The sequence below is a fragment of the Coloeus monedula genome (assembly GCF_965178545.1).
Source record: "Coloeus monedula genome assembly, chromosome: 5".
In the NCBI taxonomy this organism is placed as follows: Eukaryota; Metazoa; Chordata; class Aves; order Passeriformes; family Corvidae; genus Coloeus; species Coloeus monedula.
In genome coordinates, this window is record NC_138785.1 from 45,205,478 (window position 1) to 45,219,392 (window position 13,915).

General features: G+C 38.4%; 1 protein-coding gene across 1 annotated transcript in view; it reads left to right on the top strand.

The window, feature by feature from the left end:
* The window catches only part of MTMR7 (myotubularin related protein 7), a gene marked incomplete at its 5' end in the record, with an annotated part of 41,344 nt that overhangs the window by 18,205 nt on the left and 9,224 nt on the right, over window positions 1-13,915 (top strand). The window contains 4 exons of the mRNA XM_082281624.1: window positions 899-1,027; window positions 3,837-3,971; window positions 8,817-8,949; window positions 13,683-13,792. Coding sequence (XP_082137750.1) covers window positions 899-1,027; window positions 3,837-3,971; window positions 8,817-8,949; window positions 13,683-13,792 — 507 coding nt within the window. The remainder of the gene's footprint in view (window positions 1-898; window positions 1,028-3,836; window positions 3,972-8,816; window positions 8,950-13,682; window positions 13,793-13,915) is intronic.

A 13,915-nucleotide genomic window follows, 5' to 3' on the forward strand; every position in this document is an offset into this window, starting at 1 on the left:
TTTCTTTTTGTGAAAATGGGTGGAAAAAAATGTTTGACCTCTTTTAAGATAAAGTGTAGGAAAAATGTCATCATGAATAAAATCCAGTTCACCACAGCCGTAACTTCCACAAGCTCTTCCTTTCCTTTCTCCTTCATTACATATCTCTTGACTCAGAAAGTAATTTCATCCTGGGCATCCTCAGTGCTTTAGTCATCTCAGAAAGTCAAAGGGAGTTAGTGAATATCCTTTTGACGCCAGTCAAAATGCTTCAGACAATATCAGGAAAAAGGGGTAAAACCAGGATTTCATCTGTGGTCTCACTTGTCTCCAGAGGGAATCTGGGGCTTTTTTTGCAGGCTCATCAGGTTCCTCTCCGAAGTGGTAGGCATTGTCAGGGCTGCTTGCCTTTTGGTAACTTCATTTCATGTGGCTTAGTTTCTTGTCTCCATGTCCCTATTTTTGTCCTTTTTTTTATTATCAATTTTTCCAAAAAATTTGGCTCTATTGTCCTCTCCCTTTGTTGTCCCCTCCCAGCAGAATGTTTGAGAACTTCACCCACTCCCATCCTTACTCCCAAATTCTGCTACAGAGGGCACTGCAGTTGTAAATACAACCTTGCTATATGTAATGATTAACCTTTTCTGGTATGAATGAATGTGTGTTAAACCTGTCCTCAACAAGGCGTGAATTAACATTTGGAAATACAGCCCTTTAACCCTTTTGCTTCAGTTTTGCCATGTGTAAGTTAGGATTAATACTTTCCAGCTTGGAAAGAACATTTTGAGCAATGTCAGTGATATGTATACAATAATGACAGAATATCCCTGAGGTTTGAGTTCCTTGATATTTTGTTTTTGCTGTGGAAATGGCTAATGATACTTGTACTTTGTAGATCAAACAGAGTTTGCTTTCACAGGTCTGTGACTCCTATCCTACAGAAGTGTATGTACCAAAGTCTGCAACTGCACACATCATAGTGGGGAGTTCTAAATTTCGGAGCCGAAGGCGTTTCCCAGCTCTTTCCTACTACTGCAAGGGTAACAATGTAAGTGGGAATTTGTGGCCTTGAAGTGTTTGCTTATTTTGGCTTTGGTCTCATAATTCTTCTAGTAAGGTTTTGCAAGAAGAAATCAGTGTTTATTTAATTAAAAAAAAATATTAGTGTAGTCTGGTTAGTGTGGTTAGTTCATTAATAGGCATTAATAGACATTTAATGCAGACATATAAACCCAGCTTCATCATCCAGCTAGCACAAAAAATATGTGATCTCTGTATCACAATGAAGTGGAGTAGTACAAGAGGCGTTGAGACATGGGTGGCAGAGGTGTGAAGGCCAGTAGCAGGCAGCCTAGTAGGTGATTGGGAGGAGAACAGAGCAGTTTTGGATCTGGTAGCTTGAGAGCAAGTTGAGGAGTTGAAAAAGTATACTTGCATCAGTTGGAGAATCAGGAGTAGCTTTTCAAGAAAAGATCTGTGAAGAGACACAGAAAGGATGGATATAAGAACTACTAGATGTTGGCTGAGCAGTATGTTGTGGGTTTGCTGAAGAGACTCTCCTTGTCTGCAAGAGTGAGGGGTTCCACCTTCCCCTCTCCATAGCAGATATTCTCAGGGCTGAGCAAGGATCTGCTTCACTTGTCTGTAACCATTTGGAAGAAAACCCTGCACCTAGACTATTTGCATTTCTGTTTCTGGCAGCTGAGGTGAGGAAGGAGACTGAAGGATCCCACAAACTGGGTGTTTTTACTTTTGTACTCCAGCCCCTTAGGGACAGGCTTAGCTCAGCTGTCATTACCAGTTAGGAGAATGGTGTCCCCTTTGTACTCTCAAAGGATCTGTGTGACTCCTGCTTCAGTCCAGAGTGGCACTGAGAGGTCTTCCCTAGTGCTCAGGAATGGTCAGGACATTCCAAGAGATAGAGCTAGTCTGGGATTACAGGGCATCTGTAGTGCTTGCCACACAGGATGGGACATATTTCTGCAGAATGTCACAAGCAGGAATCATAAGCTACAATCTCCATGGAAATCTTGCCTTTACAGCAGTGCCTATCATAGATTTGAGCTTCAGAAGAAAGGAACAAGACATTATTTTTGCTCCTTTACCCTGCATTTTTTTTCACTCATTTACCCTGCATCAGAGCATTGCTTCCTTAAAGATCTATGAATTTTACAATGCAAGTGGAGAATAGGCAGATTTAAATAGTAAATACAATCTCAGCATAAATTACATATTATTTTTAACATTTTGTTAAGGTGAAACTTCTCAGAGTTAATCACTTTGCATATCAATTATGTCCAAATATAGATACCTAGGATTCAAAACACTTGGACATTTCTAAATCTCAGTGAAAGAAAAGGTCTCAGGGTCAAGTAGATTCCAATATATAGTAATTCAGCTTGGATGAGTTTCATGTTTCAGCCTGAATGTTTTCCCTGTTGTGGTTGGAGTTCAGGTTAAGGTTCAAAATACCAGGATCTGAAGTATTGTGTTTACTCCTGGATCCATCATAGTTTAAAGAGCTAGGAAAAGCAATGTTGAAGGAAATACCTCCTTGTGAGTTTGGAGGTTGCCATGAGTTGCCAGCAAATAGAGTAATGGGCAGGAGAGGGGTAAGATTTAAAATGCTCACAGCGGTTTGGGAAGAGCCTGCTGCACACAGAGGAGACAGGTACCACTCATTCAGTTTTTCATATACAGAACTTTCACATAGCTCCTTTGTCCTGACAAATTCAGTGGTGATGTGACACCTCTGCGTCCTACATGGTCTGTGTAAATATGATAAGATCAAAGTCTGGAACTGTCTGTTCAGATTATGCAATAGCACATAATAAATCACTGGAATATGTGATGATCAGAAGATTAGACTCTAAATAGAAATAACCTGTCTGCAAAACCATTAATGAAGTATGAACAGTGTCTCACACAATTCTGGGTTTCTCTCTTAAAGAGCCATACTTTACTAACTACTGATAATTCAAAGATGTGACTGAAAAAAGCATGTCCTTTCTCACAGTAATAAATAATTTGTAGGACAGCCTGCTCAGGTTGTGACCTTGAGCAGGCAGATTCTCTTCATGCTTGTGCTCAGTGCTTAGAAAGTGCATATATTATCCCCTTGCCTTCTACAAATCTAGCTGTCCTCTGCCTAGCAAAAATAAAAGTCTCCCTGCACCCCCATTTCACATTTTGTTTCTTCTTTCCTGGTTTCGTCTGGAGGTCTGATCCTGATGGGTCTGTGGAGAAACTCTCTTGCCTCCTTCAATAGCCCTGCTTAATGCAAGTACTCCAGGAGTCAGGCTGCCTGACCCACTTCTTGTGCAGTACGGTCTTTTTCCAGAGGCAGTGCTAAAAACACACAACAATTGGTGATCTGGCTGCATGTTACACATTTTTGTTTCCTGGTCTCATGGTGTCAGGCTGTTCAGTAAAGCGGGCACTGGTATAGGTTGGGTGTAATCTGTCTCGTACCTGGTAAGTGTGAGTGACAGTGCAAAAGGACCTATTCATTATGTTATATCAATGTTCTCATGATTTCAAGGCTGTAGTCATCCTTGAGATATCACCTTTCAGGAGTTATTCCACATTAGGGAAATACAATACTTAAAATAGCTCTAAAATTTGCATTCAAAACTAGGCTTGGGCCAATGGGGTTGTATTGTTTTAATATCTCCTTGCCTTTTTAAGAATAATGTATTTATTAATATGTAATTAATTTTACCATTCTGCCTTTCTCATGTAACTGTACATCTATGCAAACATCTAATGATCGGGTTTTGTAAATGCTTCTGGATGCTAAACAATTTCTACTTTATAATTACGTTAGGTTTTTTGTTTGTTTGTCTGCTTTTCTGCAGGCCTCCATATGTAGAAGCAGCCAGCCTTTATCTGGCTTTAGTGCTCGATGCCTTGAGGATGAACAGATGCTCCAGGCCATTAGAAAAGCCAATCCAGGAAGTGATTTCATATATGTTGTTGACACTCGGCCCAAAGTAAGTACATTAAATTTCTTGCACATAGCAAGACTGACTCTGGGCTGAATAGGTTAGGGAAGATACACAATCTAAGTGACTGACCAAGTCACTTCTGATCTTAGATGCACCTGTATAACTTCACAGGTACATGAGGATTTATCAGGGGAATCCTGACTAGAAACCTTGACCACGTTATTATCTCTGGGAGAATTTTCTCCTTTACACTGAACCTTTCCCTTTTCTTGTTCTTAGCAAAATGTCAAGATACAGAAAAGTAAATGACGTGTAATTGTAACTGTTTACACATGCAAAGGAGCTATCAAGTAAGTATATTTCTGATGAGACTGCAAAAAATAATTCCCATTATAAAATGTATTTACAGTTGTTTGTAATGTTGCAAACCTCTGCCTGCTTATACTATAATTTTCCATGCACAATTTCTCCTGGAAGTGAGAAAATTCCAATGACCTCTGCACAAGGCTAAGGAAAGACAAGTTACTGAGATGACAAGAATGGAAGAGACCTTTAAATATCTCCAGCACTTTGGTGGTTTTGAGAGAGAATCTGAAATGTGATAAGTAGTGACATCAGATGCCATATCTATATCTGATTAAAAGCCTCTGGCCAAGATAAAAGCTTTAGAAAAAAATATGGAAAAATATAGAAACTCAGTAATGACCTAGAAGAGGTTGGAAGCTAAAAAAACATTGTATCCAAATTGTGATGCCAGCAAACAGCTCAAGGTGATAAAGACTAGATAGACTTCAGTATCTGGAGGAGGTAGTAGGGATATATATATTCTTTATTGCACTATCAGCAGCTTTCCCCTTTTAGTTACCAAAGCCTCTGAAAAAAAGAAACTAAAGAGGCAAATCTCCACAAAATCCCTTGTAGGTGTAGGATTAGCTATAGCATGGGAAAAGGAAAAATGAGAATAAATGAGGAAAAGGAACAAGGAAGCTGTTTCAGTATCCTGAGATCAGAAGACAGAGCCTGAAAGGTCAAGGTGGGTAAAGCTGAGAAACATGAGAAATGGAGTGAGGAAGGGCAGAGCTGGGGCAGATACGAGGAACCTGCATGGCTGGTGACTGAAGACATGGGTGTTGGTGCGGAGGTGCTGTGAGTGCTCACGGTTCTAATGGGAGGCAGTAGCCAGAAAATGAGGGCCTTGGCATGTCTCATTTACCCAAGTCTCACCAAGGACTGTGTAATCTGGTAACTGCTTTGACCTTCAGTTCCCTCTTTTTTATTGGGAAGATGAAGATGCTACCAGCTTACTTATGGTCCTGAAGCAAGTGAATTGTGATGAGCACTAGGAAAGGATCGGTACCATTGTGTTCAGAATGGGTGTTAGCTATGAAGTACAGACTTAGCTGCCTAAATAATGCTTGTTTAACAGTTTTCTGTATGTAATAATAGTTATAGCTTGTTTCCTCTCTGATGGTATTGGTACTCTTCCCTATTTAAGGCTGTCTTTGACTGATGGGATTTATTGCTAATGACTTACTGGCTATTAATAATGTTTTACCAGGTATTAACAGGAAGGAGCTGTCCTTTAATTTTTAATAAAATTAAAGGATGGGTCCTACCTGTTAATACCTGGTAAATTACTTTGAGACATCTTCTGTGTGCAGTGAAAAAAGCCCATACTTTGTGGAGGGTGTGGAGAGACTGAAAGTGGCTCACTTAGCCATGAATGCCAGCATATTTCCAGCAATGCTGGCTTCTTCAGGAGCCAGTTAGGAGATGAAGACTGTTTATTTTCACTGAACTTCTCTGTAAAAAAAAAGTTTTGATGTAAAGAAGTTTGTATACCAGATTCCTACTTCTCTCTGCGCAGCAAAAATGGACAGATCTACAAAGCTCCTGTGATCCCAGATGCCTTGTTACAATTTTGCACATGAAAATGCATTTATAAATCTAGAACATACAGCAAGGGATAGGGATCGGTGGAAGCAGTTCCTGGCATTCCTCAGGGAACCTTTAGCAAATGTAAAGATAAGATATCAAGGCTGGTAGAAGGCTTCCCATTCCCATAGGTGGCTACAAAACTGTTTGCCTCATATCTCATAAGAACCAGTTCCTTGCAAAGATCGTGAATGTTGATGGATCCTTCAGTTCAACATTCCCAAGTGCTTTTCCCTCATTGCACTTGATGATTTTCAAAACAAAATATTTGTCTCTGGAAGAAAGCTTTGTTTCCACTTCATTTGGATATAACAGGATGACCAAATGCAACATCACTTAAGCCACTGTCATTCCTCAATGTGATCACAGAATAAGCTAATATAAACTTACTGTTTATGAGTAAAACACATTAGTTGTATAATCTTTATAGCAAGACACAGCTTGGTTATCCCCCAGATTAAAGAAAATGGCAGGAAATCTTGCAAGTGAGGTCTTTTACCTTTAGAGGCTGTATCCTCATATTCACTGAGATTAATCAAGTACATGCACAATTTAGAGAGCTTCACAACCACTACTTTAAGAGCAACAGATGGAATTTTGGTAGATGATGTGGAAAACTTGTTAGTAAATATTGTGGCAGCTGCAAAGTTTGGCAACTGACAGTATTTAAAATAAATGAGTGTCAGAAAGCCTTGCAATTTAACCTTATATTTATTTACTTTTAAAGAGTGCTATTTCAGATTGTCCTTTAAGAAAGGATATTTGTGATAAAATTGCTCTTCTGCAGAAACAGTTAATGGTATTTATGTGCTGAGTACTAGGTTAGTTAGAGGATAGATATTTTCCATTTAGGGTTTCAGGGGTTTGTGGTGGCTGAGACTCGTGTACAGATCTTTCTTCCAGAAGCTATAGGCTACTGCAGAGAGAGACTGCCTCATTTTGTTTGTACAAGAACACTGATGTCAACTTCAAAAGAGAAAGATTAGGATTCAGCAGATAATTTCTATCTTTGTAGCAAGTCACACTGAGGACTTTGTCCTTAATTGACATGCTGTTCACAGGCTGTATCTTTTTTTCATTGTCCATTGACAGTAAAAACATTAGCAGACTGCTGATTGATAGACAAGAATGGGTTTTTTTGCTTGTGCTCTTTCCTGAACTGCATACTATAAGTTAAAAGAAATTTTCCCCAAGATTGGAATAAATCAAAAATGCTGGTATTTTGCCCAGGTTTCTATCCAGAGTGTGGCTCCTTCTGTTTTATCATGAAATTCGTGCAGTGTTTCAACTCCTAATGGTGTTCATTGTAACTTTGTAACAAATGTAACTTTTTAGCTCTTTCCTTTGAAAGTTAAGATATCAGGTTTGGTCCTTGGAAACCTCTTTTGACATGTAAGGTAAAAAAGCTAGGGTTGTTATCTTGGTTGGAAGGAGATGGCATCAGACAATCAGTCCCCAGCTGTGTGTATTGGCTCCAAATTAAAGTTGAATATTGGGAGTATGTGTGTTTGGGGTGGAAGAGGTCAGAAAAGGAGACATTCTTGTATATCCCATGATGCCATTAGCTAAGCACTAAAATATATTACTGTGAGTTTCAGCTGTGACCACAGAAGCAGCGAATCAATAGTACTGCCTGCACTATTGGGAAATAAACTGGAGACAGAGTTATCTGCATAGCCTCTTGGCCCCTTCTTTTACTTTTTCATGAGCATTGGCTCTCACTGAAATGAAGACAAGTCACTTTTTGCCCAGTCAATATCCTTTATTATTTATTTCTTAAATCTTTCCTGAGCAGAAGCTGTTAGCTGTGCTTTGAGGCATGGAGGTTCTGCCACTTGAGCTGCTTTGTCACTCTCAGAGCCTTCATATTTCTTGGGAAGTTCAAAGGTCCCACAGCCTTACAGCATGAATTTCACAGAAAAACAGGGACTTTATGCAAAAAGACAATTTCTTTCTATTGCACAGTGAGATTTTGCAACAGGAATTTTTTAAAAAAGTAAGTAGGTACTTAGTAAAAAAAAAATTATTAAGAAAAACCTATCAAAGAAAAAGTAGAAGTACTTAATTAATTTCTATCAGCTCTAGTTTTCATCCCAAAGATCAAAATTTGGCATAAGGAGCTTGGCAGATAGTTTTGCTTCCCACCCAAGGATTCCAAAAGGGGGGAGAATAAGCATTAACCCCATCCTTAATTTTATGCTTGGGAAAACTGAGCTAAAGAAATATTTAGTAACTGTCCCATGCCAGGAAGCAAGTAACAGATTCGAAGATGAAACTTCAACTTCCAACTGAAAGTATTTTTACTGAAGCACAGCAACTCCTTTGATAGCACTGCATTGCGGATGAAAATATTTGTGGTGATGTTGTCAATTCAAATATTTTGTAGTTTTACATAAGAGCCAAGATACTATAAAAATAGGGAAAACTACTCCAACTCCCTCTTCATTATTGCAAGCTTCAAAGAAGTAAGCTTTATCAGCTTTTGGATGATTTGAGCAATAAAGTGCAGTAACTTGGGCAACATTACTGCACAAGTGTGCACGTGCTATGAAACAGTGGCATGGAAGATGGGACACTGCCACCTCCTGGGTACATTCTGCTAGTAAACATGATGTTGATCCAATATAAAAGCAGAACAGCTTTTTAAAACCAAATTAAAACCTTTATGCTCTTGCAGAGGAACCCTATATAGGCTGTGGGGTTTTTGTGTTTAACCTCACTAATGACGTTTCACTCCAAGTGTGTGAAACAGGGATATCAGAGACTCAGCAGCCCAGTGCCCTGCAATAGGCTGTAAACAGATTCCCGATTCATAGCTCCTTGTGTTGACACTGTGACAAATGCTTCCTATTTGTGCCTGACTTAAACCCCTCTGATTTATTGCTGTAGACCACAAGGTTTGTTTTGAAAGGATTCTGCTACTGGTTTTCATCCAATTTTCCCTATGTTTTTCAGCTCAATGCAATGGCAAACAGAGCAGCAGGGAAGGGATATGAAAATGAAGACAACTACTCCAACATCAAGTTTCAGTTCATAGGCATCGAGAACATCCATGTCATGAGAAATAGTCTGCAGAAAATGCTTGAAGGTAATTCTCCCCTTCACTGGAATCTAGAGGAAAGAGTTGATCCTTCTGTCAAACAAATCAGAATAACTGCTCTGAAATCAGCAGCAGTGAAAAGGAGTACGAAAAGTACTCTTTGCCTGTTGCAGCTGCATGCAGCTGCCTGCTGGCTAATGGGACTTGTGCAAGGGAGCATCATGGCAAATATTGATTGGTGATTTCTTAATGTGAAAACACCTTGTTTCCTGGCTGAAATCCTGATATCATTTAGTTTAATGATAAAATTAATTTTAATTCAGTGCACATTACTGCTACTATGTCTTTTTTTGAAATTTACATTTCGATAATAAAATTTTAAAAATCCCTTAGAGCTGACTTTAAGGCTAGTGGAAAATAGAGATTGATTTTTTTTTAAAGCTCAGAAAAAATGTGGTTTGATTTTCATATAAGGTAGTCATGCATTTTGGACTGTGAATTTTAACAGAAACTCATTCATGCCCTGTATAGAACATATCACATCAGGTCTATTAATGAAATTAATTCACAGTCAGTGGGTGTAACTATTCATCACCTTCAATATCCCATGGAAATTAATAACAATTGCCTTATAAATACTTAGCAGTATATAAACCAGCAAATCTGTTCTGCAATTTCATATTTGCAGTACATAACTGTTTAGGGCTCATCTGGGAAAAGAGCAAGGATAAATAAGCCATCCTTGACCCTCACTGGCTTGGTGATTTTTAACAAGCAAATAGTAAATAGTGCTCACTCCACTGTGTCTCAGTATTTACTTCATGTACATAAATAACAACTTCCATCATCTCCTGGATCAGCTTCATCTGTCTTATTCTTGATTTTATGCTCTGCCCATGCTCTTTTACTCTTTGTCTGTCTCCCATTGAGTGTATGCAATTGTAAATTTGAAATCTAAGAAGGGCTTAAATTTTCCATGATAGGGAAGCCATGCTCTGTTTTCAAATAAGAGCATTTTATGGAAAGCAGCATTAAATTGTTTTGCAGGTAAAACACTCCCTTTCTTCATCAGAGTTTTCTTGGCCTAAGGGTCTCAGGTAGGAAAACAGAAGGATTTTTTGTTCACTATCAAGTCTTGTTTGGATAGGAGGGAGGCTGGGTGAGTAAACAGGTCCCTTTATTTGTTCAGCTCAAGACTATCAAAGTTAAAATAGTAAACAACCAGCCTGGCTGTATGGGAAGTACTGTGTATAATTTTTGAGCCAAAAGTTCATGAGACCGGCCCATGGCCCAAACTTGCATGTAACAAGGTAATTCCTAATGTATTTAACACTTCAGGCTGCTTGGGGGACACAAATTCTTAGCTTCTATTTTCAAATGAGCCATATAGTTAAAACATCTGCTTTTTTCCTGGTTTTATGTTTGCTGTATTGAAATCTCACATGCATCAACCTGACTGATAATATTAGAAATCAGAGAAGTACTTTTTAAAAGAAAAATCTATGACTTTCAGTGTGTCATGGCTTTCCTTATGTAAGATGCTGTGTAGTTTTTATCTTTTTCCATTTGTATGTGTCCCTTAATCTCTTTTTCTGGTGATCTTTTACCTGACTTGAGCATACAAAGAGACCTAGAACCAAAAAGGCTGTCAAGGATGATGATAACACACATTTAATATGGCTTTAAATTTTTATCAAGGAATACCTAGATAATATATCAATAATTATCAATTACTGGTGTATTATCAATATCAAAAATATATAAATAATTAAAAGAATACATAAATAAGATAGCAATATCACTGTACCTATGTGAATCTTAAGTAAAACATCACACTACACTATAAACTTTACAGAATGGGTCTGCTGCTCATGATCTGTTGTAAGATTTTATAAGGTGCATAAAAACCTTTGAAAAGGCAAATGAGGCGGATGAAAACTGATTTTAGTTTATTGTGAGCTGTATTGTTGCTTGGAAGTGTACAGCATGAAAAAATGACATCAACCTATAATTGGCCAGATGTGTTGCTGAAATGCAAGGCCAGTTTCATTGAATTTACTGGTACTAAGCAGAAGTGTAGAGCAAAGGATCTTCACATGCCAGATTGCAGGTTATTTTCAATATACAATTTTAAATAACTTCCAATACCGAGAAAATTTGAAAAAATTTATTATTCAGTTATCCATTAGGAAATGCACTTATATTAGGAATGTATTCATTTCAATTATGGTTTTTGGGAAAAAGCTGAGAAAATTAAATTTATACTTATGAAAATGTAAATATTTGAGTAGGTTAAAAAAATTTGTTTCAGCTTTGTGACTTTACTGACTTTAATTCAAGCCAATTTATCTTACTTCAACATATATTTACCCTGGTTTAATGTTAATTTTTGGCAAACTATACCAGCATTATAAAATTATTAATTTTTAGAGTAAGATTTTTTTCAGAATATGCCAAAAATGTTGAGATTTGACTGTACTAGGGAAGTAAAATGCATTTCAACATGATGGAATTTCCTTTCAGAGAAAAAAAAAATTGTCTCTGCTGCCTTTACGGCTTTTTATTTTTCTCCATTTATAGATAGGTCTATGTGAAGAACCTTGAGATAATTTTGATCCTGTCCACAACCTCCTTGAAATAATTTTTAACATTAGAAGGACATTACACAGGGACTTTTCTCGATAAAGGGCTGCCTGAGGCTGCTATTTGGCGTTTGGGATGGGGTGGGTTGTGCAGCACACCCAGGGGCCAGCTGGGACCTGACCCCTGTGTGTTGTGCACTGAGGTGATGGCCCCACATGCTCCCTATTTGTATTTAAACAGCAAATACGAGCTTCTCCTCCCCTCATACCAGGAGCAGCACTTGCTGATGTAGGAGCAGCCCTCTGATCCTTGGACTTCCGTGACAGACCAGCCAATAGGAAAACCTGTGGGTTTGGCCCACAGCAAGTACTCCTTCCTCTACTTATGGCTGTCCTGCCAGAAATGGGACTAGTCCAGCATACTCCTCTGGTACTTTTGCTGGTGGAAGAGGCAGTTTCCAACATGTGTCCTGTTTCTTCCTCCCATCCAGGAGGTATGGGTTCCTTATATCCAGGGATAGGGGTGCATTGCTGGAATTCCCAGAGCTCTGCCCAGCAGCTCTTTATTTTCCTGTGCATACACTGTGGATGAAGCAGGCCATATTTCTCAAAGATTTTGGTACCTTTTCTGCCTTTTCCCCTAAGGATAAGCCTCATAATTGAATTCATAATTGAACTCAGTGTTAAGGTCCAGATCAGTTGCCAAAGTCATGCGAAATATACAGGGTATGCATTTAGGACAGTATGAACTTTGCTCAGTGAAGTGGTCAGTAAATATTGACTGCAGTTTGGGAGTGGGAATGAGCAAAGCACTGTTTCAGCCTTACCTTGGGCTTTTGTAAACAGAGACAGCAGCTTCAGCCAGAATTCAGCCACTAATTGGTCATGCTCCCATCTGCACAGGAACATTAATCATATGGAAAGCTGTTTGCTTTCAGTGCTGCTATCTCTGCATCTTTATAAATATCCTTCCAAAATTACTTTTAAAATAACCATCTGGAAGGGGCCTTGCATATAAACATTGCAAGACTTTGTATGGACACATTAGGCCATTTTGCTTCTGAACTAAATGGAGTTAGGACAGTCAGATAGGTCAGATATGGTGTAAACTCTGGCTTGTAAAATTAAATTTCAATTACCCCGAAGGAAACTGAAGCTATGCCAGGGGCCAAAAATGGCTGTAAATAACTGAGTCTTTTAAGATTTCCAGACCACAAGAGACTTACTAAGACATTAGTAATTGACAGATCATACATTAACTCAGTAAAAGTCATGACGTTTTTCACGGTACTCTGAAAATTAATTTCAGTGGCTAATATATTTTCCCTTAAAAGACAGTATAACTCTACATGGATCAAAATAAAGATGTAGTCTATTTGTGGGGCGAATTTAATATCTCACTGTTGAAAATAGATTGCACTAAATTTCATTGAGTATTTGTTCTGCTGGATTGAGGTACCTGATTTAGATTCTGATTGCTTTTTTTGTTCTGATGCCACAAACTCTCTAATATTACTGAATGGATGCTTGGATACATCAGGAAAGGAACTTAGAGTAGAAACCGAGAGACTGTTATTTTTTTCTTCAAATGTGGCATAGAGTTTGGAAGATTTTCAGCAAAATATTTTCTTTGATGGATTATGTCTTGTCCTCACTATCAGAATACTTTTTGACTTCAAGTGAAGCTTTAGTGAGGTTTAACTCAGGGATGAAGAACTGTAGAGTGAACCACTTTAACTCAACCACCATCATCTGTGGTGATGCTGGGAGCAGGAGGCAGTGGCACCATTTAGGTGTCCGTCTGCCTGTCCAACAGCAAAAATCAAATGCTTTCTGTTTCCAAGTCCTCATCATTAAATACACCAACTCCTCCCAGGGGTTTGAAAACTTCACTCCCAACACAATCTTGGAAAATGCATGCTTCATAGAAGGATGGATTTGGATTTGTTTGCAATAGGCTTTATGACAGCTTCTCTTTTTAAATTAAATCAGTATATTGGGTGAAGTTTGACCCAGCCCCATTTCTTAAATATATGTGTTTCTCAAAGGTTAAGTTTGACTGTGAAGTAGTCCCTCTTTTCAAAAGATGCATGTTTTACACAGGAAATACCTGAAGAAGAAAGAACTCTAAGGCTCAACAGTCAGTGAAGCTTAAGGAACTCTAATTACTATAAATTTAATATGTGTCTTATTTTGCAGTTTGTGAGCTGAAATCACCTTCAATGAGTGACTTTCTGTGGGGCCTGGAGAATTCTGGCTGGCTGAAGCACATCAAAGCCATTATGGATGCTGGCATTTTTATTGCAAAGGTAAAGTGTATAAAATGAGCTACTGTGTTATCACCTCTGAGTTATCAGGCAACCAGCTAAATTCACCTCCTGAACCAACTCCTGTGTATTACCATAGCCAAACTCTCTAGCAGCTTCTACTTT